We start from the raw sequence: 27,311 nt of genomic DNA, 5'->3' as shown, positions 1-27,311 counted from the left end.
AAGCTTTAGCTGTCCGCCTGGCTGCCTGAAGGCCGCCCTTTTCAGGCAGTCTGACAGACAGCTAAAACTTGCAAAGACCCAGCGTCCTCCATTTTCTGGCACAACTTTTATGGATTTATTATTATTATTCCTACTACTACTATTACTACTACTACTACTTCAGGAGTAAAAAGTTGCAGAAAAAAATTCTCTCCTTACTAGCTTAGTTCCTCTACTCTTCCATCTGGAGCCAAGGTAAGATTTTAAAAAGGGATATTGGTTGGAAGGCAGAGGGAGAGTTTAGTTTTAGCATCTAAAAAAAGGGGGGGGGGAAATCAGCGAGTACATCCCAACCAGCTTTTTATGTTTTTGTTATTGAAGAAATATGGGGGAGGGGGAGGGGTTCTGGGGTGGGTTGGGGAGGGGATAATATTGTAACTTCAATAAAAATTTTCAATAAAAAAAACCAAATATGGCTTTCTGGGGGAAGGTGGGGAGGGCGTTAAGGAAGGAAAGGGTTTTTGGAAGCTCGTCCTGAAGCTGCCTTTTGTGCAAGGGGCCTTTTCTCAAAGCCTAGAGAGGCAGCTTTGTTGCCTCCCCGTAGACAGCTGATGGGCGAACACCAAAAGCTCCAAAAGGCTAGGGAACTAGTCCCAGAACACCTTGGTAGGAGGAAGGGCAGAGGCAGAATTGGGAAAGAGGTAAGACAGGGTTTTCCTTCCCAGATGTTTCTCTTTGGCAAGACAGCCAGCTGTGCTGAAGCCCAGTATCTGGGGGTGGGGGAGACCTGAGGCAGGCGGGCTGGTGCTTGCATTAGGCCTCCCAGGATCTCCCCCACCCTCAATTAATGACCAGTGCACTCTTTAATGAATGCACTGAGGAGAATACGTATGGCTGGTCATTACTTGAGGCAGTTCATTTAACATTATTTAATGGCAGTCTCCATTAGGGTCACAACCTGAAGACTATCTGTGCAATACTTATCAACAGAATGTGTGGCTGGTACAGTCTATGACATATCTGTTTTTTCCCCCTCCTAAGCTTATACAAAAGCTAACAGATGTAGCAGAAGAATGCCAAAGCAATCAACTAAAGAAGTTGAAAGAGATTTGTGAAAGGTAAAAACTACTTAACAATTCTTTTGACTACCATTCTAGATGTACTTGGAGGGGAATAATCCCCTGTCAGGACAGAGGGAGTCACTTCTGGGTGAATGTGTATAGTGAGACCTGGGGAGGTTTGGGGAGGCGCCCAAACCTCCCCAAACTTCGGCAGGAGGAACGGAGACCTGGGGAGGTTTGGGGAGGTGCCCAAACCTCCCCAAACGTCGGCAGGTCTGCGCGGAGGAACGGAGACCTGGGGAGGTTTGGGGAGGCGCCCAAACCTCCCCAAACTTCGGCAGGAGGAACGGAGACCTGGGGAGGTTTGGGGAGGCACCCAAACCTCCCCAAACGTCGGCAGGTCTGCGTGGAGGAACGGAGACCTGCTGACGTTTGGGGAGGTTTGGGGAGGTGCGCGCGTACCTCCCCAAACCTCCCCAAACTTCGGCAGGTCTCCGGACGGCGGCGGCTTGGGAGAGGTGCGCGCGATCCTGGAAGTACCGAAGCCTCGGCCGCGCGCAAGTCCTCGGTAAGCTCCGGGCGGTCACTTGCTTCGCGTCTCCTGAGGGAAGGGGGGGGCGACTGGAACGGGCGTGTTTCCTCGCCTGCTGGGCGCCGCGATTTGCCCGGGGAACGCGCGGGCCCCGAATGGCAGCGTGGAGTGAGGAAGCGGACAGCCAGGGCTTCCCCGAGAGCCGCGGCCACACAGGGTATTCCTGTGTATTCAGGCTTGCAAAATGGCGGATCGAGCCTCTGCTGGCGGCAGAGGCTTGCAGAGCGCGGATCCAGCCTCCGAGGCATGCAGAACGGCGGATCGGCTTATACTCGAGTCAACAACTTTTCCCAGTTTTTGGGGGTGAAATTGGGGGTCTCGGCTTATACTCGAGTCGGCTTATACTCAAGTATATACGGTATATATATATATATATATTGTATATATATATATTGTATATATATATATATATATATATATATATATATATATATATATATATATATATATATATATATATATATATATTGTATATATATATATATTGCATGGTAAGCTGCCCAGAGTCGCTATGGCTAGCAAGAGGAATGGCGTATGAATTTAATAAATAAATAAATCTCCCTATATGTTGTATAAATACATTTTTCCATCCGTTTTGTTCCACTTTGGAATCCTATATAGCAAATACTATAAGTATGTCGATGACATAAGATTCCAGAACATCATTTATCTGTCGTCTTTATATATTCCATAAATTCTGGTCCAGAGGCTGTCCTCCTCTTTCCCTGTGCCACTGGGGAGAGGGAGACTAAAAACACCCTTACTTTAAGGATCCCAACAAACCCATAAGCCTTCATACTGGACAAATCTACATGCAAGGATTTCTGGCTGTAGAAAATTGCATTATACTCATGGAGACTAGCTCTGCATCGATAACTCCAGTGCAACTTTAAAGAACAAGAGGGGCTGCTCATCATAGCTCACATGATGGCTTCCATGCTTGTTTATAAGGCCCAAACATACTGTAACTGGAGAAGACACACAATTCAAGCAAGGATCTCTTCTTGATTCACTTGAGATATGTTCAATTTCCGCGCTTATGTGGAAAGTCACCAAATATTTCTTTGAAATGCAGAGCAGAACAAAACAGACATTTTTTTCCCTTTCTGGTTTCTCAGACAGCTGCATATCAAAATGATAGGACTGCTTTTCAAACTTCATTTCAATTAGCACAGGATTCCAGTTCTTTCAATAAAAATAACATTAGCATTTCTATTGCTATTTCCCTAAAACGTGTTCTCATTTCTCTAAGGACATTCAAAATGATGCTTCCTCTTATTTTGCACCTAAAGTCTATTAGGCAGTCTTTTGTTGTTGTTAGTTGCGAAGTCGTGTCCGACCCAGTCGCAGTCTTAGTAAGTTCAAATTAAAAGTGAGATCTGAAACCAGGAGGCTGCTTGTCTATTGCTTCCAAGTCCACATAATGATGTGACAGACAAATAACCTGTTTTGCATGTATGCCTACTCAGGAGGTCCATGCAAAGACTCATAAGGACTTGTTGCTTTGAATGAGGCCTCTCCAATACAGTTCCACAGAGCAATGCAAACTCTCCTTCTAGACCAGGAATTCTGGGAGTTGAAGTCCACAGTCATAAAAGAGCCAAGGTTGCCTACCTCTGTCCTAGACAGTATGTACCAAATGTCTGCACATGCAGAGAAGACAGCTCTGCTGAAGCAAAGCAGCCAGGTGACGTGGCCCACGTCAGGGCTTTCAACTGGACCCACCAAGATAAAGTGGTGCTTCAGTGATTGGGGATGAGGCAACTGCACAAAATGAAGTTATATGTTGCCTCACAAAGCAATAGTAGTCAATGTGTAGCAACAATCAACCAATAGAACATTTTGCCTTCAGATGTTGTGGGAGCTTCATCACTGGAAGCTTTCAAAAAGAGACTGGACTGCCAACTGTCAGAAATGGTGTAAGGTCTCCTGCTTGGGTGGGGGCAAGGGGGTTGGACTATATCACCTACAAGGTCCCTTCCAACTCTGTTATTCTAATCTAATCTTGTTTTATGTCTACAAAAGAGACCTAAAACAAGATGGATCAACAACATCAGCAAGTATTGTGGGCCCAGTTGGTAAAAGAAAGCTCAAGACCTTACTGATTGGAAAAATACGGAAGAGGCCTCCATCCTGCAATGGATAAATAATGGCTAGAATGATGATGATGTAGCAATAGCAATAGCGTTTAGACTTATATACTGCTCCATAGTGCTTTACAGCACTCTGAGTGGTTTACAAATGTGACCATATTGGCCCAAACACTCTCTAGGACACGAGTCGGCAATCCGCGGCTCCGGAGCCGCATGCGGCTCTTTGAGCCATCTCCTGTGGCTCCCAGTCGCCCGGTGCGTGCGCACCTCTTCGAACGGGCGGTGGTGCGCGCGCACCTCTTCGAACGGGCGGTGGTGCACGCGCACCTCTTCAAACGGGCGGAGGTGCACACGCACCTCTTCGAACGGGCGGAGGTGCACACGCACCTCTTCGAACGGGCGGAGGTGCGCGCGCACCTCTTCGAACGGGCGGAGGTGCACACGCACCTCTTCGAACGGGTGGAGGTACGCGCGCTCCGCCCGAACGGGCAGTGGTGCTGCTCGTTGGGAAAGCAGCTGCGGCCCGTTTGCAGAGCTGCCGCCTTCAGAGGAAGGCGGTAGCCTGCAAACGGGCCGCGGCAGCTTTCCCGACGGATGGCGCCACTGCCCGTTCCGAGAGGTGCGCGCGCACCTCTCCGAACGGGCGGAGGGGTGCGTGCACCTCTCCAAAACTTTGGAGAGGTGCACGCGCATCTCCGCCTGAACAGGCAGTGGCGCCGCTCGTTGGGAAAGCTGCTGCGGCCCATTTGCAGAGCTGCCACCTTCAGAGGAAGGCGGTAGCTCTGCAAACGGGCCGCAGCAGCAGGTCTATAAACGGGTGGCGCTGTGCACGCACCTCTCCGAACGGGTGGAGGTGCGCGCGCAGCTCTCCAAACCTTTGGAGAGGTGCGCGTGCACCTCTCCGAATGGAAAGTTGCCGCGGCCCGTTACTAAACTCTACATATTGCAGAGCACACATAACTTGCCAGTTTCTAAGGAAACTGACTGGGGCCTGCGCACGCCGGTATCCCTCTCATACCTTCTCTATACCTGCGGGGGCGCGCGGGCGCGGGGTGGTGGTGGTGATGGTGAGCGCCCTATGCTTTGAAGCGCTATTGTTCAGCTTGCAACTATTTCCTGGAAAGCCTTGAATGTGGTGTCTTTGGCACCATCCACGCGCCCGGTGACAAATCCAAACGGCGCGGATTTGCAAGGGAAATGCTAAAAGCCATGATTAAGGCATTGATTGTGGCCCTCCGCCGGGGGCTTAAAAGAAGCCAGTCAGGCTTGTCGCGGTCTGATGTTGATGACAAACAAGCTTACATTTCCTTTAAAATAAAATAAAATGGATTCCCCTTCCCCTCGTTCCACCCCCCCCTTGCCCCCCGAAAGGAACACAGTATAACACTAGGCATTTTACGTGAGGGGAAACGTCTCTCGTCTTCACCCATCTTTGCCGCCGATGCTGTTTCCCGAGGCGCTCGGCTAAGGAGGAACTTTTTTTTTTTGAGCGTGGCTGGGACGGAGGACTTGTCCTGCGCGTCCACAGGCAACGAGGGCAAAACCCCTTGCGACCTGGTTGTGAAAAATGGGGAGAATGAACACCCCCCACACACACACACACACTCGGCCTCCCCGTCGCCTGGATTCTCACTTACCCTTCAGGTGTGCTCTGAGACTCAGGCGCGCGACGCTTTTCGTTTGCGGAGCCGGGGGGAAAAAGTTGCCTTTCCCCAAAGTGCCGCGACTCCCTTGAAGCAACTCGTAGCGGGCCCCGTTTTTCCCCCACCCCCACCTCCGCGCAACTTCTGGCTATCCCCCGTTTGCCAGGTCTGCAACTAGAGGTGAGCACCTCGCCTTCAGCCGAAGGGCAAAAGCCCGATCTCGTCCCGCTCCCGTTCCCTCAGAGCGCTGCTTGACGGGCTCTCCGCGCGGGTTGAATGGTCGTCTCTGTCCGTTCCCACCCCCCACCCAACCCCACCATGGATTCTGTAAGTACCGCAGACGACACCCCCCCCCGGGGCAATTGAAGAAAATAGGATGATGAAGGACTGCAAACTAATACGTTACACGTCTCCATCGATTAGCCATCGATTAACCATTATTTCCCTGAATGACCAGCAAGCCGGTGGTCAAGTAAGTGAGGCTGATGATTTATTTACACGTGAGACAGGGAGAGACGATTTCTTTATTCCACCGGCGAGCTCGGCACCCGGCAACCTTTGGCAAGTGAAGAGCGCGGCTCTGGGAAGTGCGCCGGCCTTTCCTGCCTGGGTTTTATGAGGGACGAATTGAGTTGGGCTGGAAAGCTGCGAAACGACCGCGCTTCTCCGTTCCGCCCGGGAGGATAAGGACGAGTACCTGCAGTATAACTACAGTTAAGGAGAAGATCGTTTTATGGATTCAATATTTACACGAATATTGATCGGTGTTTATTGAACTTTTAATTTAATTCTCTGGTTCACACAGCGTCTTATTGGCAGTTAAGCACAAGTGTATAAAAGGAAGAATCAGAGAGGCTCCAGGTACTTTGAATATTTTGGCCCGAAGCCACTACGCTTCGGTGACCGAGGCCGCGATCGCGGCGGGTAAGGAAAAGGGAATCAGGCTTCTTTCAAGGGTTTGTCGTATCTCTGCCACCCCACTCCACCCAGTCTCGCCCCTTGTGGTCTTTCTGCTGCGTGGGAGGCAGAAATACTGGGGCAGCCAGCGCTGCCTGAGGGCTGATCGTGCTAAATTTCTGCCTTTCTCGTAGCTATTAAAGCATCGAATGGCACCAAGAAGAGGGGTGGGGTTCTGCCATTTTGTCGAAATGGGAAAACGTCGAAGTTGGGGAGCAAGTTCCTCAGAACTCTCAGGGACTTTTAAAATTAAATCAGCACAATACTAGGCTGTGTGGAGATCTGATGTAATGGAGGAGGGCTGCCAGTTTGTAAGGTTTGGGCTTTTATGTTGTGGGGAAAAGAGCACTTTAACAACAGGATCTTTTCTTGTAAAGAAAAAACAAAAAGCTCACGCTTTGTGTTGCTTTTCTTTCTCCCTGTATTTCTAAGATTACGGAAGCTTTGCCAGAAAATTTTATGCGGGTGGTTGAAAGATGGCATCACAATAAGGAGGTGACCATTTGACTGGGTGCCAGATTAATGTCGGCTCTGCAAACGGGCCGTCGCCGCCGCGCAACTGGTTCCATCACACATAAAGTGGCAACCGCGCGCGCATCTGCGCACGTGCAAGAAACAAAACATTTTGCGCATGCGCAAAATGTTTTTTGTGCATGCTCGTGCGAGGATACACGCACGCAGCTCCCACTTTTTTTTTATGTATGATGGAACCGGTTCCCAGTGGCTCTTTTGCTTTTTCAGGTTGCCGATCCCTGCTCTAGGTCCTCATTTTACTAACATCAGAAGGTTTCATCGGCCTGCGCGCACCGCTCTCCAAACCTTTGGAGAGGTGCGCGCGCACCTCCGCCCGAACACCCGTTTGGAGACCTGCTGGTGTTCGGGCGGAGGTGCGGTTTGGAGACCTGTTGGTGCTGCGGCAGCTTTCTAAACCGGCACCAGCAGGTCTCCAAACCATACCTCCGCCCGAACACCAGTAGGTCTCCAAACGGGTGTTCGGGCGGAGGTGCGCGCGCACCTCTCCAAAGGTTTGGAGAGCTGCGCGCACCTTTGCAATCATCTTTGGAGAGCTCCTGCATGCACCTTTGGAGAGGTGCGCGCGCACCTCCGCCCGAACACCCGTTTGGAGACCTGCTGGTGCTGCACCAGCAGGTCTCCAAACGGGTGTTCGGGCGGCAGGTTGGAGGTCCCGGGGGTGGCTCCGGCGGCGCCCGGGCTGAAGGCGGTGCCGCAACCCAGCACCCGTCACCACGGAGACCCGTCACCGCTGGCGTGCAGGTGCGTCCACATAAAAAAAGTGGAACCACGTGCGTGTATCCACGCACGCACATGCGTGGATGCACGCGTGCGGCTCCCACTTTTTTTTATGTGTGATGGAACCAGTTCCCAGTGGCTCTTTTGCTTTTTCAGGTTGCCGACCCCTGGTCTAGCTTAAAGGGCTGGAATCATGTAGAACAATCCATTATCAGATTATTTACAGTGTTATCACCTAGCTGCGATTTACAGAACAGAAGTGAGCACGATCATTTTCTCACATTCAAGGCTAGACTGCAAATAAAAAGGAAGTGCACTAACTCACGTACATGGTTGTTCCCACTCCAGAACAAGTAGAACACCTCTGGTTACTGAACTGGGATCCTGTTCCATTACACACCCAACATTGTTTCTGTTGACATATAACATCAAATAGAAGAGCATTAAATTAGCAGGATTTCTACCAACCATTTTTTCATTAGTCAAAAGCAGACCTCTGTGCTCCTCTTAGAAAAAACAGCACTCTATATAGAGTGGCTTTAAAATTGGGTAGGATTGTGAAAGTGTTTAGAAAGATGCTCATTATGAAATTCCTTTCCTCTAAAAATTCTTCCTTCCATGGAAACTGTCATCACTTTGTAGAGTTCCATTCTCAACGGTTGGTAGAATAGTAAATAAGAAAACCTGAGCTGCTGGTATAATGCCCAACCATCACAATCATCATTCTTTCTGTAAATAAATTCACACTGAAATCTGTGAACATACTGTGCAGCCAGGTGCTATTTATAACAGTAGCAACCATTGCTTAGTAGATCCTCTAGGTCTTCCGGAGGCATGACACTGTAAGAGCAGTGATTGGTTATTTCTTCTAGCTAAAATATGACTATCGCCAACCACAAGAAAAGCTACCAATCCCTATACAGAGATTGGTTGTATGTTGTGCTGGTCTTTGTAAGACCCAGGCAGTTGACTGAAACATTTTCTCCAAAGGATCTATTAAAGTAATTATTGCTAGGTGACAAAACGTTAAGAGTCTTAGCTGCAGAAGAACTGGTCATCTGGACTTGTGCAGCTGAGATAAAGCTGCTGTTAAGTCTTCCTGCAAATGGAGTTCAAGATGTGTGAGAAACACATCCAACTGTGGGGTGCTCTTGTGTTTCTCAAAATGGCTGGTTGACCAGTCAACCTGTTACTGAGCACTAGGTAGTCTGAGAAACACTTTCCTGATTCGTGTGTCAAATTACAGCAAATCAGTGCCCATCATCTCAAAGGGAAGGAGATGTAAAATGTGGTTCTGTGTTGAAGCTATTTCTGTGCCAGGTTTCATTCTAGAACATCGTGTGAGGGGCAAGGGAGGAGGTCACTGGGAAACTCCTGCCATACCACATATGTTACAGAAATATAAGACCCTAGTCCTTTCAATTACAATTTCAGTCAATTTCAGAGGTATGCGCTCACCAGACTGCTCAGATGGAGGCAGCTCCAAAAATAGAACTCCTGGGCCAGTTGTAATAAAGCAGATGTTTACCCTAATCAGCTCACCTTAAACTTCCACCATGCACCTCCATGGACTTTCCAATTGGGAGAGCTTCTTCCATTCCCTGTGAAAAACACTCCCCTCCATGCTGGAATGCCTGGAACAGGCTTCCATCTGCCTCCCCAGGAGATTATTGTTGAGATGGAGGCTTTGTGGGGAGGACATATCCTCAAATAATGGTAAGTAGATACCATTATCAGATACTCGATAAGTCCTCTTTCTGCTAGCAGTCTTCTCAACCATAATATTTTCATTAGTGCTTCTCCTAGCTTATTATTTGTAGCAACCCAATTTGCAAACTGCTCTGAGGACGTCAACTTTATCTTTTATTTTTTCTAAAAAAAAAAAAACCCTTTTCTTCAGGGAACTTTCCACATGAAGCAAGACACGTCTCTGACTTAGAAGTACATACCCTCGTGAGGCCATGGCACTGGGTGCAGGGTCGTCTGCCAGAACAGCCACATATTGGACATCCCTTCAAATAAAAAGAGGCGTTAAAAGGCAGCCTTTCATTTTTACTGTGACTGACTCAACTTTGACAAGAAATGTAAAAGGATTCATTAGCACCAGAAAGTTATTTTTTTTTCACTTCGCCTGGGGGTGTTTCCAACCTCTCCACCAAAGTTACCATATTCTCAAACTGTGATGGCCTTTCTAAACCTCTTTCACTTCTTTGTCTTCATACATTAACTGATAAATTCTGCAAAATTGTCAACCACCTTGTTCTTTATTTTATTATTTTATTTTATAGCCATTTGTAGCTCTGGCCTTATTAACTTCTAAACAGCACTGTCCCTCTTCAATGCTCTGGCCATGCACCATACTTTCCTCTTGAAAATCCTTTCCACAACAACAAAATAAAAATAAAAATAGAGCTGCTAATAATTGCTTCATGATTAAAGAAAGCACACTGAATTAATGATTCCTGTAACTACAGCCACAGTCCTTTGTTCTTGCACAAAAGGCCTGCACCAGCAATGAAAGAAATGGTGTACTAAATTTAGTTTTTCATAATCATGTTTGAAATGTATATATAATCATTTACTTGAATGAATCTTGTAACAATCATCCCCAGTTTCCAAAAATTTTTAGGATTTTTCATCTGTGATTTTTGTTTTTCTTTGAATAGCAAAAACAATCCAAATAAGAAGAATCCTATAAATAAAATATTACCCATTTATGTATGCAAGAGAATAGACTTGCTTTTCCAGAAAATATTTTCTTCAAAAACCAATCCCAGCTGGTTTAATTGCTTAAGGTAAAAAGTAGTTTCCCCCGCACATGCGTGCTAGTCGTTTCCGACTCTAGGGGCCGGTGCTCATCTCTGTTTCAAAGCCGAAGAGCCAGCGTTTGTCCGAAGACGTCTCCATGGTCACGTGGCCGGCATGCCAGCGTTTGTCCAAAGACGTCTCCATGGTCATGTGGCCAGCATGACTAGATGCCAAAGGTGCATGGAACGCTGTTACCTTCCCACCAGAGTGGTCCCTATTTTTCTACTTGCATTTTTACGTGCTTTCGAACTGCTAGGTTGGCAGCAGCTGGGACGAGTAACAGGCGCTCACTCTGTTACGCGGCACTCGGGATTCGACCCGCCAAACTGCCAACCTTCTGATCGACAAGCTCAGCGTCTTAACCCACTGAGCCACCATGTCCCTTATTGCTTAAGTCGGCACTAATCCATTTTTCTGCTCCATATCCTGTCCGGATGAGAATCAGTCTAACTACTTATCACAATCTAACAGGAAAAAACAAGACAGTTTGTACATGGTGGTTATGTAAGCTTGTGTTTAAGCCTCAAACGCGTCTACCTCTGCCTACTGGCATCTCCCATGAACAGCATGTGTACTACATCTTTCCGTGGTCAGGCTTTGTTTAATATGAAACATGTCTGAATGCAGAACCTGGAAGACTTTAACCACTTGCCTCTTTCCCAAGCTAGAAAGAAAATGGGCTGGCCATTTAGGCAAAATGACTATTAAAGCACCCTCAGCACTCCCAAAACAAATCCCAGGCTCTTCATAAGAAAGGTAGACATGATTGCTTAGAAATGCTTCAATTACTTTCTTCAGTCAGCCCCAAAGAAATCTCCATTAATGTTCCATAGTGATGGAAGTGTGAATTAGAGTGCAAAGTAGGTGATTGTTATTGACCTACTTTCAAGGAAGCAGCAAGAGCTTGAGAATTAAGGCTGCGATTCTGTGCACATATACTGCACACCTCCCAAACCAAGCTCTACCTAATACACTGCAGTTTACCGGTAGTTTGTCTAAACTAATAAATAATGTAAAGCAAAGTACTGAAGAGAAAGAAAGAAGGCGGGGAGGGAGAGAGGGAACTCCCGGCAACTGAAACATTGTCCCATTTTTGCTTTCTGTACCTTTACTGATGACGTGCGAGGCACTTTAACTCTTGCGACGTTGTCTTTGAATATCTCAGGAACTTCTACTCTCATCTCCCAGGGAGAAGGAGCTGCACCATACAGAGCAGAATCGACAGGTTCTCCTGATCAAAGCAACGATGATTGGACAATGTCATAATATTCTATCTTGCGCATGAACATTTCCGCAGCATAGCTTGAGGCTTATATATTTAATTTCAATAGAAGGGAACATAACTCAGGGATGAACTGTGGAATCCTTAATGCTTGCTGAGCTTGGTTGTTCACTTTTGAACATTTCATTACCTAACAAGGTAACCAGATAACTGCATTCCTAACCTGGATCCTCTCCATTTGTGGACTTCATCTCCCAAAATTATCATGTTGGTTAGAGAATTCTGACAGTTGAAATTCTCATCTTTTTTACTGTGTTTATTTTCTTAAAAATAGTTCCCTAGTGCTGAAAGGCAGGATATAAAATAGTAATAATAGCAAAAAGAAGTGCATTTTTCTCAGAAAGCAGATAAAGCCTGAACGTCACGCAGTTCATATATTTCATCCTACCTATATAAATGAGTTAATATTTAAATATTAAAAAAAAGTTCTCCCTTCCAAGGAACTCAACAAATTATACAGTTCATTATACTAGTGGAATTCTTAAACAGCGCTATTGCTTCATAAATCGCAAAATGCATCACCGTGTCCAAATTAATAAATTTTTGTAGTGATGTAAACAGATCATTAATTTCCTAAGCTCACATTAATCCTGCACTGGTGCTGTAAAGCTACATCCATCTTGGCAGAAGTTAACCACTAAAGTCTGAAAGTGAGGTCAAGTATACTAGCTTCACCCTACGTTTTGTTATCCGCATATCCTCCTCAAATTGAGGTAAGAGACTCTTTTATATTCATGTTTTTTCCAGTGTACTGAATCAAGCATAGACTCCTGGAATACAGCACACTCTACGGATAGAGAAATTATCTTCACTTATAGGATGAAGCATATCTTTACTTCCCACTTTGCTACTAAAAAAACCAAATGTATAAATAGGTCTGCATGTTAGAACAAAATTGAATGTGGCATGAGACAATGGAAATTGACAATGAGCAAACAAGACGTCTCCAGTATGGAATTTGAATCCTACAGTATATGAAGCTTAATACAATCCAATGCCATCTCTATGACTTCCACAAATACCCTCCGGAAAGAATACAAGAACACAACATATTGGGGCAGCAAAATCAAATTCCTGCCATAGCATAGCAACACTTACCTCTATATGGTATAGTTTTCCATAATGAAGACCTTGATTCAGTGAAAGTCTCCAAGTAATACTAAAAAGAAATGTAAAAAAACTACACTTTAGTCTCAAAAAGTAGCAGATTAACAGAAATCTCCAAGAAATATTGCCAAAGGCAGCCATGGCGTGCAAAGAAGATCAATATCTTTATATATAATATAACTGTCAGAATCCATTTATATCATATTCATAAATGTATGTTTAAAACATTATTCCATGGATCCTGCCATCTCCGAGGAGGAGGGAACGGATGTGTATTGAGCCTGTATTAGGCATTTCAAAGGAAAAGAGAAGCCTTTTGAACTGGGGAAACAAAAGAGGGGGGTTAGGGTAGGAGCATCTGGCTTGTGTCACGGAAGAGAGCAATAAACATAAAAGGTCTTAAGTTCATTTTTCCCACGAGACGGATGATACGAGGTAAATGATGGGGGACTGACCAAATGGGGTTAAGGGGGGTTGAACCGGGAACTCTTTATAAGGGTTTCGTTTGTAGAACAATATTAAGTCCTGTCTTGTATTCCTACAACCAAGCATGTCATAGTAAAGATTTCTTTTGGACTAAGATTTGGCTCCAAGAGTTTTGTCTTCCTAAGACGTGGTTTGGGGTGGGTCCTGACAATAGCAATAACTTGGATGTAAAACTGCCAGTTTAAAATTCTAAGTTAAGACTGCTTTAACTAAAGTTTTATTCCACTTAGTCCACATAACTAGGATATTGGAAGCTACTGATGCTGGCTTCTTGGAACTTTGTGAGCATTTCATTACCAGGCTAGGTAATACCATCAGCGTGAGGGAAGGAAGGGTTTGCTGTTTGATTATACCCGGGAATTTGCCCTGTCAGCTACTTTTGTTTCTTCCATGTTTTCCTGGTGGGTTTCCTCTTTATCTGGACTTGGCTGCTGGAGGGGATGTGTTCTAGGCTGTTTGTTGCCTTCCTGGATTTTTTACTATATCTTTAACATAGTATGTAAAGGGAGTTTATCTCGATGTGTCTATTGGTGGTTGATTTGTCTGAATGCCAAACGTCTAAGAATTCCCAAGCATTTTAGCAAAAGAGAGTATTAATTATGTCCCCATAGCTGCCAACAAGAAAGGGCTGTCTAGAATTATGATGTGTTGTTACTATTATAATTTAGGCTGAGTGTGGCCCACAGCTATTGATTTCCATTCAACCCACTGAGCAGAATCCAGAAAATGAAAATTATGTTCTATATTATAAAGTCAAAAATGCAAATGTATCCAAAGTTAAACTAAAGGCTACAAAGGCCAGCAAGTCAAGTGATTTTTATGAAGCTTTTGTTCCTTCTTTCCTTCCTGTCTTAAACATATATATACAACTCTGTACATAAGACATTGCACAACAGGTGACTTTCTCAGGTCAACTAGGCATCACATGCTATTTGCTTGTGCTCCCACAGGTAGAATTACAGTGAATTATCAAGTTGCCAGTTTCTATTCTCTTTTCAATCACTTATTTCCTATTGGAAGATTCTATTTTCATCACTGATATTTTATTGAAAAAAAGTAAATGGGTAAGGAAAGCAGCAAGGAGAGAAAAACAAAGGTAAAAAGCAGCAAGCCACAGAGGAAAAACAAAGCATATCTGAACAGAAGTGACAGTTTCTCTAACATTTTCTCCATTCCTCCAGTCATCACTAAAATAAGTATTATTTTCCAGTGTTATAGAAAGGTGTCCATTTCTCTCCATGATGCCAAAATCACAAAAATGTGCAACGTGACAGTGTTTGCACTATGTTTTGTCACTTGCCTATGTTTTGTCACACCGTGGATTCAGATCAGAAGATGGAAGTTTAAGTATGATCTTGTCTAAGACCACTGAATGAATTTGTGGAAAATGGAACTTCCCATCAATTGCTATACCTCTGGTAAATATACACAAATATTGTAATCCTCCTTGGACCTCAATATGCCATTCTGTCCTCAATAAGGTGGATAGTAACTGGAGAAAGAATCTGCTAGGTTATAGTTCCTGTTTTTATTATTCTCTTGTTGGATTCACTTCAGATAGACCATGGCTTTTCAACCAGTGGTATGGGTACCACCTGTGGTATATTGGCACCTGGCAGGTGGTACACGACTATCCTAGAAAAGTGGTAGTGGGGGAGAGGACTGAGCTGAACCGGTGGCAACACCACACAAGCCTGAGCGAGAGAAGGCTGGAGCTGCAGGGCTGTCAGGGCTGAACGGAGGCGCCAGGATCAGCACTTCTTTGGGGTTATTGGGCTCAGTGGAAGTGCCAGGATCAGCACCAGGCTCCAGCTGGAGCTCGGCGCTGATCCTGGCGCTTCTGCTGAGCCCAGAAGAAACCAGCTGGAATGTTGCAGCATCTCCAGGGTCTTGTCATTTACATTCAGGTGCTTGGCAACTGATTCATATTTATGACGGTCACAGTGTCCCAGGGTCATGTGAAGTGACCAAAACCTGCTGCAACCACACAGCAGAGGGGGGGAAATAAAAACCAAGCACACACCCCCAGCCCATGCCCGCTGCCAATCCTCAATAGAAGTGTCACAACAATGAAAACCTCGGACGGACAGGCAGGTGTCTTGCTCGGCTGTGGCTTGGGGGGGCACTTTTTTCAGTGCCATTGTAACTTCGAACAGTCACTAAGTAAACTGTTGTAAGTCGAGGACTACTTGTACTTCATCACTTTTTCCACATGTCCTTTCTTAAGCCATCTATCCTGAAACTGCATATTGTTTTTTTTTTAATTCCATTTATACCCCGCCCTTCTCCGAAGACTCAGGGCGGCTTACAAGCTTAGCAGTTTTGTACGAAGTGATGTTATTTTACTTTTAAATATTCATTGTGAATTACCTTATGTTCTTTACAAAAGCCAGAAACTGCAAATCTTTCTGAACATATTCAGATTGATAGACACAATATAAATACTTGCAAGAAAACTGTGTGTAATAAAATCCAGAACATCAGGGGGGGCAGGGGTTGGTTCAGTCTCATAAATAGATCAATTGTCCTTATTACGGAAACAAGTGATTGGCAATGGCTCTTCAAAGCTTTCCCTGCATATATTAGAAAATATTCCAATCTTCTTGGAAAAAGTTGGGGTTGAAGTTACGAATATATATATATATATATATATATATATATATATATATACATATATACATATATACATACATACATACATACATACACACACACACACACACACACACACACACACACACACACACACAATATATATATATATATATATATATATATATATATATATATATATATATATATATATATATATATATATATATATATATATATATATATATATATATATATATATATATATATACGCAAAGCACTCTTCTACCCTGTTACTAAATATCATCCATCTCAGTTCAATTTCCCAATAACTATGCCTCTCCTGAGTTTACTCATGTGGAGAAAGAATTTGGTCACTGATAAAAGTTCATGTGATTTCCACAAATAATTTTGATCGATAATCTTATATCACCTCAAAATAAATTTGAATCCAGCAAGAATGATTTTGGAATAGACACACCCACATATAAAATTGCAGCATCGGTTACTTTAAAGCATGCTGCACAATATGTTCCTGAAAGCTAGCAGAGAATTTACTGCTTAATTATTTAAGCTTGTGACCTACATTTCTTACCAAGGTCTTTATGCATCATACGGTCTAAATATAATATAGGTAGTCCTTGACTTACGACCACAAAATTTCTGTTGCTAAGCAAGGCTGTTCTTAAGTGAGTTTTGCCCAAGCTTACAACCGTTCTTGCCACAGGTATTAAGTGAATCACTGCAATATGTTCAGTTAATAGCATGGTGGGTTCAGTGAATCTGGCTTTGCCGTTGACTTTGCTTGTCAGAAGGCCACAAAAAGTGATCCTATGACCCCGGGACATGCAACCGTCATGAAGACATGCCAGTTGCTAAATGTCCAAATTTTGAACGCAAAACAGTCATAAATGTGAAAAATGGCCAAAACTCACTTTTTTCAGTGCTGCCGTAACTTCAAACACTCACTAAACAAATAGTTGTAAGTCGAGGGCCACCTGTGCATGACGCACATACAACTTGTTGCATGCACACACGTTCTAATGCCGTATTCTGCTTACTCTGTAAGTGTTCAGTGCTACGAGATCCTGAAACATCAAGTCTCTCGCTGGAGCTCTGCTGTAGCAGCACTTGCTAGCAGCATACTGGATAAAAGCTTCTTTGGCTTCATCTTCTGAAATAGCAGGAATACTGCATGGCAAGCAAAAGCAATGGAGACAGTAAGCATAAATCACAGCACAAGCTTCAAATACTCCTCTAGGACACAAATGCAGTATCTTTTGAGTTGCTAGGTATGTTCAGAATTTTTAGAGCATCTATTAATTCTCCCACAAAATGAAAAGCCCCGGTGGGCACACTCGGTTACAGAGCCTCATTTATCAGTTGACAAAATGAAAGAGGGTGCTATGGACTTAGAATTCTCATTGCCTCTCTCAGTGATTTTGTGTTTTAGTAATTTTTTCTACTTCTTCTTCTTCTTCTTCTTCTGGCCAAACGGGCAAATTTCTCCCAAAAGCAACTGACTGTAGTCACCCATCATTCGTATACATTCAAAGAAAGCTTTGGGGGAAGAAAGGTGATGCTGGAAACAAGTGTAAAAGCCATGTGGCTACAGCAGGGGTCCACAACCCCCGGTCCGTGGACTGGTACCGGGCCGCGGCATGCTAGCAACCGGTTTGCACAAACAACCAAAGCCCCATCCACGAGATGCAGGCAGCACAAAAAACCATGTATTCTCTGGTCCGTGGAAAGACTTCTCTCCACGTAGCCGGTCCCTGGTGGCCAAAAGGTTGGGGACCTCTGGGCTACAGGATGCTGAGAAAACCATGCTTTATAAAAAAAAAACCCCTAACCTTCCCTCAATAGAAGCAGCTCTTATTTCCTGCCTGATCTATTTCACTTTGCAGAAAGTCCTCGACTTACAACTTACAATTTTTCATTTAGTTTGAAGTTACAATGGCACTGGGAAAAAAGTGATTTATGAACGTTTTTCACACACACGACCATTGCAGCATCCCTACGGTCACATGATCAAAATTGGGGCCACTTGGCAATTGGTTGATATTTATGATGGTTGCAGGGTCCCGAGATCATGCGATCAACTTTTGCGACCATCTGGGGAAGCCAGATTCACTTCACAACCATATTACTAACCTAAGAGCTGCAGTGATTCACTTTGACAAATGTGCCAAGAAAGGTCGTAAAATGGGGCAAAACTCACTTAACAACTATCTTGCTTATCAAGAGAAATTTTGGGCTCAATTGTGGTTGTAAGTCAAGGACCACCTGTGTATCTATTGCACTTTCATTTTCCCTTCCTCCAGATAAGCAGCAGACAACCACTTAGTCTGAGGCAAAGGAAAAATAAAAATGGATTATTAGAAGATTTAAAAGCACAGTATCCATCTTACTTCCAGTTTGTCTGAGCTGGCGTTGGCTCTCTTTCCTGATAAGGAAGCGAATCAGGTGGAGGAGGGAAATACTTCCCTGCTGCAAAAGAAGGGAGTAGAGATGAGAAAAGAGGCTGCTGGTTAAACAGTGGCCTAATGGTCTGTGGTCGAAGGAGCAGTGAGAATGGCTTATCCCATTGTTAAAAAGGTAAAGGTTCCCCTACACATGCGTACTAGTCATTTCCAACTCTAAGGGCCGGTGCTCATCTCCGTTTCAAAGCTGAAGAGCCAGCGCTTGTCTGAGGACATCTCTGTGGTCATGTGGCCGGCATGACTAGACGCCAAAGGCGTACAGAACGCTGTTACCTTCCCACCGTAGTGGTCCCTATTTTTCTACTTACATTTTTATGTGCTTTCGAACTGCTAGGTTAGCAGAAGCTGGGACGAGTAACAGGTGCTCACTCTGCTACGCGGCACTCGGGATTCAACCCGCCAAACTGCCGATCTTCTGATCGACAAGCTCAGCGTCCTAACCCACTGAGCCACCACGTCCCATTGTTAAAGTCTTCCTAAATCAAGGTTCTTATTCTCCAGTAAATTTCCTGCTATGCTCAGGATACATTTGTTTACAGTATAATCTGTAATCTGTTTCCTTACAGACTGTTACCAAGTACAAGCAACAGGTGATAGTTGAGCAGCTGGCCAATGGATCATTTGGATAAAGACCTCTATTTTTTTCCTTCTGTTTGCAAGGGGAAATCTATGCATTTCTGCTCTGTTGTAAGTCCCACAGTATTCAGTGGCTCTGCCCATTAGGTCAGTATATTTAAGATTTTTAAGTCCTGTACAGACAGGACCCATCTCTTGTTGCCCTCCATGTTGGAGATGAAAATCTTCAAGGGAATGCTCCGAGGTCCATGGAAGTGGTGTGCATGGTTGATTTGAGCACATTCCCACTCTCTGGAGAATGTTCATGACCTTCTCATGGTAGACTTTCATTCTCTCTAGTTGTGTTTTTAATCTTATGTATTAAAAGTATATGCCACCAGTCTTGCTACCCAGAGTGACTGCAGGTGGCAAGATAAGCAGACTTGTCCATGTTTCCCTCAAAGCAATGGGGGGCAACCTCTCCTCTCTCTGCTCCAGATAGTCACTGTCATTATCTGCAATGGAATGTTTCCACACCTTCCTCATTCACTCTTTTTCTACACCTCCATCTGCCGTTACTACCACACTCCACAAATGTAAATTGATGTACTGTTTGCAGATCAAACAACAAGAGCCACGGTGGCGCAGTGGTTAGAATGCAGTATTGCCGGCTAACTCTGCTGACTGCCAACAGTTCAATTCTCACCAGCTCCAGGTTCACTCAGCCTTCCATCCTTCCAAGGTTGGTAAAATGAGGACCCAGATTGTTGGGTGGCAACAGGCTGACTCTGTAAACCACTTAGAGAGGGCTGTAAAGCACTGTGAAGCGGTACATAAGTCTAAGTGCTATTGCTATTGCAATGTAATTATTGGGGGGAAGGGAATCTTCCTTTCAGAAAAATACAGTATTTCCCCCAAAAGTGACAAATTTAATTGTCCCCAAATCAACACCAGAACCTTGGGACAATTTAGCATCCAATATATGATATCACATCTACACCAAACTTACCATCTCCAATCGTAGTGCCTTCATAGCCAGACACATTGTTTACATCAAAGGCAGGAGGAGCAGAAGCTACTTCAGCTGTCATAACAGGAGGGGTGATCCCTGTAACATGCAACGGAGAAACATTAATACTGTCAGCATACAAACATTTAACAAACCATATGAAACACAGCATCTACTATATTCTCTTTCTTTGGTACATACATTAAAGAAAAGTCTAAAATGTATTTCTCCCCCGAAGGACTGGTCACTTGATACAACCATTAACTTGTGCATCTTAATACAGACCTTGTCTTCAGAAAACTTTAAGACAGAGGTGGGTAGGTCACCTTGCTTACAGCTGGAATGTCAAGTCTATTTTCTCCCATTCTTTATTGGATAATAAAGATGGATTGTCAGTATATACTGGGAAGGTAGAGAATGGGATGATAAGGAATCTATTTACCCTAGAAATCAACAGTAGCAGTTTATATAGCAATAAAACTAACTACTGTAATTTATTATCTTAAGACCAGAAGCATGACAGGAGGGCAACTTAACTCCAGAACCCTTAGCATTAAAATAAAATGTTTCTCTTAAATCCTTTTAATGACCTAACCGTGGATCCAGTGTGGCTTACTCTAGTAATTAGAGGCTACAAGCTTTGTGAACATCATGGAACCTGGAAGGTTAAGATAACTGGCAACCTTGTATAGAACTGCAGTCTCTGCGATTCTTCTCACCTCATACATAAACAACATCAAACTGCCATGCAAGTAGGAAATCCTCATGACAGCAGCAAGACCCACATTCCTTACTATATAATGTCTAAAGGGAGTTTTGAAATGTGCATCAGATGTCCTCTGGTGGTGCTGATTTACTCAAGGATAAAGATAATAAACCCATTCAAGCTTTCCTGCATTTAGAACACAAGAAGAGTCCATCACAGTGTTACCATGATTAGAAGGGGCCATTTGCAGGGTATGCCTCTGATAAGTTAATGTCTATGTGAAGTGATCCCTCTTCCCCAAACAAGCAGATCTCCCCTTTCCAATAAAATATCCTCTACATCCTTATCTTTTTTAATATTTTATTAATTTTGTAGTTTTACAATCAAATACTTCATAGACAACATGTTGTCTATCTCCATTAGTAATTCATTTGTATATATTAACTTCTTCAGTCTAGATCCAATATTACACCATCAAATGTTTCCTCTCTTCCTCCGGTAATACCTGTTTTCCCACACTAGGCAAATACAAATTGCTATTAATAAATATACAATTGAATATTAACATATTTGTTACATTTGTCTCATATCAATAATGTCAGTTTTAGATAACTTTTCTAATCAAAACATGTCTTAATTGCATTTGCACTTCATATCCATACATTCAATCAGTATCCTGTTTTTGCTTTTTTTAAATTTTTTAATTTCCCCTCAGTGTTCAAAATGTCTCCATTGTTTGTAATTTCAAAGTAAGTTATATTTGGGTAACCAAAAGCTTCCCTTATTCAAACTTCTTAGCATTTTCCTGTTTCCCTTCTCATACCAAAATCTAATATTCTAATTACTAATCTTATCTTTCTATTTCTAGCAATTATCTATTCTCCACCATCTTCAAACATCTACTTAATAATATAATATCCCATCTATTGGATCAAAACCTCTATTTTCTTCAATCTTACTCTAGCTTTCTTCCTTTGCCAACTAATTTTTCAAGTCAATGTATTTGAATCATCAGGTAATTTTTCCTCTGGTTTTGTGTATATTGTTTGGAATAAGAAAGACCATTTGATTAAAGTATTTTTGGAAGAACCAACCCATTGATATTCATTAAACAGCCTCCCTCCTTCTCCAGTTCCCCAGTTCTCCTAACAGCTCTATCTTCCATTCAATCAGTAGTTCTTCCTTTTCCTCAAGTGTATTTTGAATTCTTAATTGACAAGATGTCTTTTTCATTTCCGATATTATTGCTCCGTCTTCTAGTTCTTCAGTTGTCTGAATCTGTCGGTTAGTTCCTTCCTTTAAGTCCTCCATCTTTGGATCTGCTTCCTCCAGTTTTCCTTTTATTTTCAGAGTTGCTAGTTGCTAGTCCTTCTTTGTAGTCATTTTCTGAATTTGTAAATTTAGATTAGAAAATTATTCTTTTATCTCCTTAGTGTTATTTCTTGTCTCATCACGAGCTAAAGCAATAGTCTCTTGTACTGATTTCAGCATGGAGAGAATTTCGTTCTGATCTTCATCCATATTTTCTAGGTGGTATATCAAACTTAAGACCTTGGGGACAGGTGTTAGAGATGTTTTTTTTACCATTTTTAAGCTGAATATGGGACTTCTGATTCATTTTTTGTAGGTGGTCTTTATAATAAAAATTGTTCATCAATCAAAGATTTGTAATCCAAAATTTTCCATCATCTCAAGCAACGATGTGTGTTTCTCTTGCAGGGAAATAGTTCCACAACATAGCTCTGAAAATCAGTTAATATTTACATTTGTAGTTCAGGCAGGCCAATTTCAAAGTAGTTCATCGTCTCTGCCACACTGATAAGGAGCCGAAAAGTTTTCTTTCCCCTTTTCCTAGCTGCAGTCTTCAAAAGTGAAAGTTCCCAAGGTCAGCAAGAGTCTTATCAAGCCAGGTTTCCTTTGTTGTTGTTAGCAGCTGCAAAGTCGTGTTCGACCCATTGTGACCCTATGGACAATGTTCCTCCAGGCCTTCCTGTCCTCTACCATCTTCTGGAGTCCATCTAGGCTCACGCCTACTGCTTCAGTGACTCAATCCAGCCACCTCATTCTCTGTCGTCCCCTTCTTCTCTTGCGCTCAACCCTTCCCAGCATTAGGCTCTTCTCCAGTGAGTCCTTCCTTCTCATTAGGTGGCCAAAGTATTTGAGTTTTAGCTTCAGGAGGTTTCCTTTAGACACAGTAAATTGTAGTGCCATAATTCGCCACTAGATGTCATTAGCGCCATTTTCCAGTTTTTAAAATCCAAACATATTACAAGCTTTTCAAATCTTTTTTTTAAATGTCTCAAAAGCACTTTTAGTCCCCAAATTTCAAAGCTATATATGTGTATTAATTCCAAATTAATCTTGTAATTTCCTGTTTCACCCAAATAATTAGTTCATCGCTTTTCCTTTCCTGAGGGAATGGAGTGGAAATTCCCCATCCCGCTCTCATCAGGGAGGGTGCTTTGGGTAGTTTTTTCAGGAAGAAGTCTTAAAGTCATAAAGAGAGAATAAAGTCTTGTTGCTGAAAGGTTGCTTGTTAGTGTTTATTGTCTTCCGTTGTCAGCAGCTTCTGACTGGCTACACAAATGTAGCCAGTCTTTCCACTGCTGGTTTGGAGGGCTTCCTCAGATCAAACAGAAGGGCCACTGCCCTCTTGCAATCCATGAGGGTCCCCTCCTTGCTTGTCGGCACTACAGGACGACTTTCGACCCTTTCCAGGGTCCCCAGCAGGGCAAAATCAAACACTGTCTTCCTGCGCCCATTCCACCGTGACGTCAAACCAGAAGCCTTCTACATTCTTATCTTGATGACTATAAACAAATCATCCCAACATTTCTTACACTGCTGTAAATTATGTAAGCCTATTAGGTGTAGTGGTGAAGGCATCAGGCTAGAAAACAAGAGACCGTGAATTCCAGTTCCACCTTAAGCCCAAAGCCAGTTGGATGACTGGTTGCCTGTTGTAATACAGACATGGCTTTCTATGTTTAGTTTGGGGGGGTTGTTGTTGTTGTTTGTTTTAGTTTTTGGGTGCTTTCGAGTCAGTCTTCACTACTGGGGACTTCCCAAAATAGTCCCTGCAGTTTTCTTGGCAACATTTTTGGAAGTGATTTGCCATTGCCTGCTTCTTCCCGGGACTGAGCGACTGTGATAGGCCAAAGTCATCCAGCAAGCTTCCACATCTAAGGAAGGATTGGAATTTAACAGTTTCCTAATTTTTAGCATGGGTTCCTTAAACCACTACATCAAAGACCTTGGGAAGAATTCCATGGATGAGACTCCTAAAGGGGAAAACAACTCACGAAGCTTGGGAAATTTTGAAAAGTGAGATAATAAAGACCCAGTCTAGCACAATACCAACAAAGAAGAAAAATAACAGCTCTCAAAAGAAACCAGCATGGCTGCATAAAGAACTCTCTGATAAATTGAAAGATAAAAAGGACAAGTATAAGAAGTGGAAAGAGGGGCACATAACTAAAGCAGAATATCAGCAAATATCCCGTGCCTGCAAAGATGAAGTGAGGAAAGGCTCAAAATGAATTAAGACTTGCAACCAAAGTCAAAAATAACGAAAAAAGCTTCTTTCAACATATATAGAAAAAAGTTGAGGAAATGATTGGTCCATTAGTGGGGAAAAGTGGCAAGAAAGTGACAAGCAACAGGGAAAAAGCAGAACTATTTAACTCGTTTTTTGCATCTTTCTTTACACAAAGGGGAAAAAACAGTCCAACCTACCCAAACCAGTGCCATAAAAACAGAATAGAAACACAAGTTAAGATAGGCAAGAAAATGGTAAGTGAGCACCTGTCCAGCCTAGACGAGTTCAAATCACCAGGACCAGATGGATTACACCCCAAAGTTCTCAAGGAACTGGCAGATGTGATCTCAGAACCACTGAACTATATTTTTCAAAGATCCAGGAGCACTGGGGAACTACCAGAAGACTGGAAGAGAGCTGATGTAGTTCCCATATTCAAAAAAGGGGAAAAAATACATCCAGGAAACTACAGACCTATCAGCCTGACCTCAATACCTGGGAAGATTCTGGAAAAGATAATTAAACAACAAATCAGCGAACACCTTGATGCAAACAAAGTCATCACTAAAAGTCAACATGGGTTTGTCAAAAACAGATCATGCCAGACAAATCTTATTGCATTCTTTGACCAAGTGACAAAATTAGTGGACCAGAGGAATGCTGTAGATATAATTTACTTGGACTTCAGTAAGGCATTTGATAAAATAGATCACAACCTACTACTTGATAAGATAGAAAAATGTGGGTTAGATAGCATCACCACCAGATGGATTCGTAGCTGGCTGACAGGCCGTACTCAGCGTGTGGTCCTCAATAGAACTGCATCTACATGGAAGGAAGTGTGTAGTGGGGTGCCCCGGGGCTCTGTTCTGGGCCCAGTGCTCTTCAACATCTTCATCAATGATTTGGATGAGGGGATAGATGGGAACTCATCAAATTTGCAGACGACACCAAGCTGGCAGGAATAGCCAATACTCCAGAAGATTGGCTTAAAATACAGGAGGATCTGGACAGACTCGAACACTGGGCGCTATCTAACAAAATGAAATTCACTGGTGAAAAAAGTAAGGTTCTACATTTAGGCACAAAAAATCAAATGCACAGGTATAGCATAGGTGGTACCTTGCTCAATAGTAGTAACTGTGAGAGGGATCTCGGAGTCCTAGTAGACAATCACTTAAGTGTGATCCAGAAATATGCTGCAGCTGCTAAGAAAGGCCACACAGTGCTAGGCTGCATTATTAACAGAGGGATAGAATCAAGATCATGTGAAGTACTAATACCACTTTGCAATGCCTTGGTAAGGCCACACCTAGAATACTGCATCCAGTTTTGGTCACCACGATGTAAAAAAGATGTTGAGACTCTAGAAAGGGTACAGAGAAGAGCAACAAAGATGATTGGGGGACTGGAGGCTAAAACATATAGGGAACGGTTGGTAGAATTGGGTATGTGTAGTTTAACAAAGAGAAGGGTGAGGGGTGACATGATAGCAGTGTTCCAATATCTCAGGGGCTGCCACAAAGAAGAGGGAGTCAAGCTATTCTCCAAAGCACCTGAAAGCAGGACAAAAAGCAACGGATGGAAACTAGTCAAGGAGAGAAGCAACCTAGAACTAAGGAGAAACTTCCTGACAGAACAATTAACCAGTGGAACAACCTGCCTCCAGAAATGGTGAATGCTCCAACACTGGAAGTTTTTAAGAAGACAGTGGACAGCCATTTGCCTGAAATGGTGTAAGGTTTCCTGCCTGAGCTGGGGGTTGGACTAGATGACCTCCAAGGTCCCTTCCAACTTATTATTGTTATTATTAAAGTGACTCTCTTCCATGACCTTTAGCTAGTTTAAAGCATTCCCCAAATGGTTTCAACGTAATTAAAAGTAGCTTGTATATGTGACTGAAACAAGTTTATTATATACACAGAGATGGAAGAGCAAATGGAAGATGGATCATTAACATGTCAAAACTAGCAAAAATGGAAAATTAACCTCTCTGGTCAGGCAGAAAACAAGCATTTTTTAAAAAAAAAGAGACTGGAAACCTTTTATAGAATTTTCACTAAAAGAAAGTGAGATGATGAGTTATGGATTTAATGATTGAAACATGAGAATTCAATAGAGGGTTGAAGGGATTTCTATAAGAATTAAGAAGGAGGCTAGACGGTACGTTTGTTAATAGCTGTTAAAGAGAACATTGGAAGTCATTATATTAGGTTTTTTTTCCTTCCCTTGCACTTCTTTCCTCTTTTAACTTTTCCTTTAGATTTGCTTTATGCTCTATGTAAAATCCTCAATAAATATAAATAATAATTTTAAAAAACACCTCAATGTGATCTAAGTAACACTCATGGTTAATCAGTGTCCAGTGTCCACTCAGAACCAAAGTGAACACCGTTGAATAGACTAATTTAGAACCATAATTGAGCCCAAAATTTGTTGCTAAGCGAAACATTTGTTAAATGAATTTTGTCCCATTTTATGACCTTTCTTGCCACAGCTAAGTGAATCACTTAACTGGTTGTGGTTGCTAAGTGAATCTGATTTTCCCATTGACTGTGCTTGTCAGCAGGTTGCAAAAGGTGACCACATAACCCTAGAACGCTGTAACTTATAAACATGAACCAGTTGCCAAACATCCCAATTTTGATCACATTACCATGGGGATGCTGCAAAGGTCATAACTTTGAACGGTCACTCAATGAATCGCTGTAAGTTGATGACTACCGGTAATGGGTGAACATGGCTGCTAAATCAATGCTCACGGCATTTTGTGATTCCTTTGCATTTTAGTATGTCTGTTGGGATTTGCTTTGGGTAGGGCATCCAAGCCAAGGGAGGCATAGGAAAGGGTGACAGTTCTAATCTCAGTGGCAAGGAAACATGTGTTTTTCTGTATGAAAGGCAGTTTGCATGTTGCTCAGAATAGGTCGGCACCTCCCAGAGAGAAAGGGAGAGTCAAAATGGAGTGTGATGTATTTTTTTTCAGAGCTCTAATTTTAATCCACGTCTGATGAAGAACGTCCTGTTTGACTTTTTTATGTTCTCAAGATATTTTGCAAGTCAAGTCAAGTCCTTTGTTGCACTACCCAAGGCTCCAGCTTAGGAAATCCAGTGACGAGCCAAAAATGAAAGTCATCTGTGATTAAAAGCCAAAAAAGGAAGGTTATGA

At 43.0% G+C, this 27,311-nt stretch overlaps 1 protein-coding gene across 3 annotated transcripts in view; it reads right to left on the bottom strand.

The window, feature by feature from the left end:
* The window catches only part of LOC308664342 (protein SSUH2 homolog), a 46,626-nt gene that overhangs the window by 11,930 nt on the left and 7,385 nt on the right, over positions 1-27,311 (bottom strand). For 2 of the 3 annotated variants that reach the window (XM_081321507.1, XM_081321508.1), the window contains 7 exons: positions 19,899-19,997; positions 18,263-18,341; positions 16,913-17,042; positions 12,765-12,825; positions 11,491-11,615; positions 9,526-9,588; positions 7,906-7,988 (listed from right to left, as the gene is read on the bottom strand). In XM_081321507.1, coding sequence (XP_081177633.1) covers positions 7,906-7,988; positions 9,526-9,588; positions 11,491-11,615; positions 12,765-12,825; positions 16,913-17,042; positions 18,263-18,341; positions 19,899-19,997 — 640 coding nt within the window. Of the gene's footprint in view, positions 1-7,905; positions 7,989-9,525; positions 9,589-11,490; positions 11,616-12,764; positions 12,826-16,912; positions 17,043-18,262; positions 18,342-19,898; positions 19,998-20,183; positions 20,260-27,311 lie in introns of those variants that run through there. The other variant, XM_081321509.1, reaches the window with a different exon arrangement.

The sequence above is a fragment of the Vipera berus genome, assembly GCF_964194415.1.
Source record: "Vipera berus genome assembly, chromosome: 2".
In the NCBI taxonomy this organism is placed as follows: domain Eukaryota; kingdom Metazoa; phylum Chordata; class Lepidosauria; order Squamata; family Viperidae; genus Vipera; species Vipera berus.
Note: the sequence above shows the minus strand (reverse complement) of the source record. Positions and strands in the feature narration are given on the sequence as shown.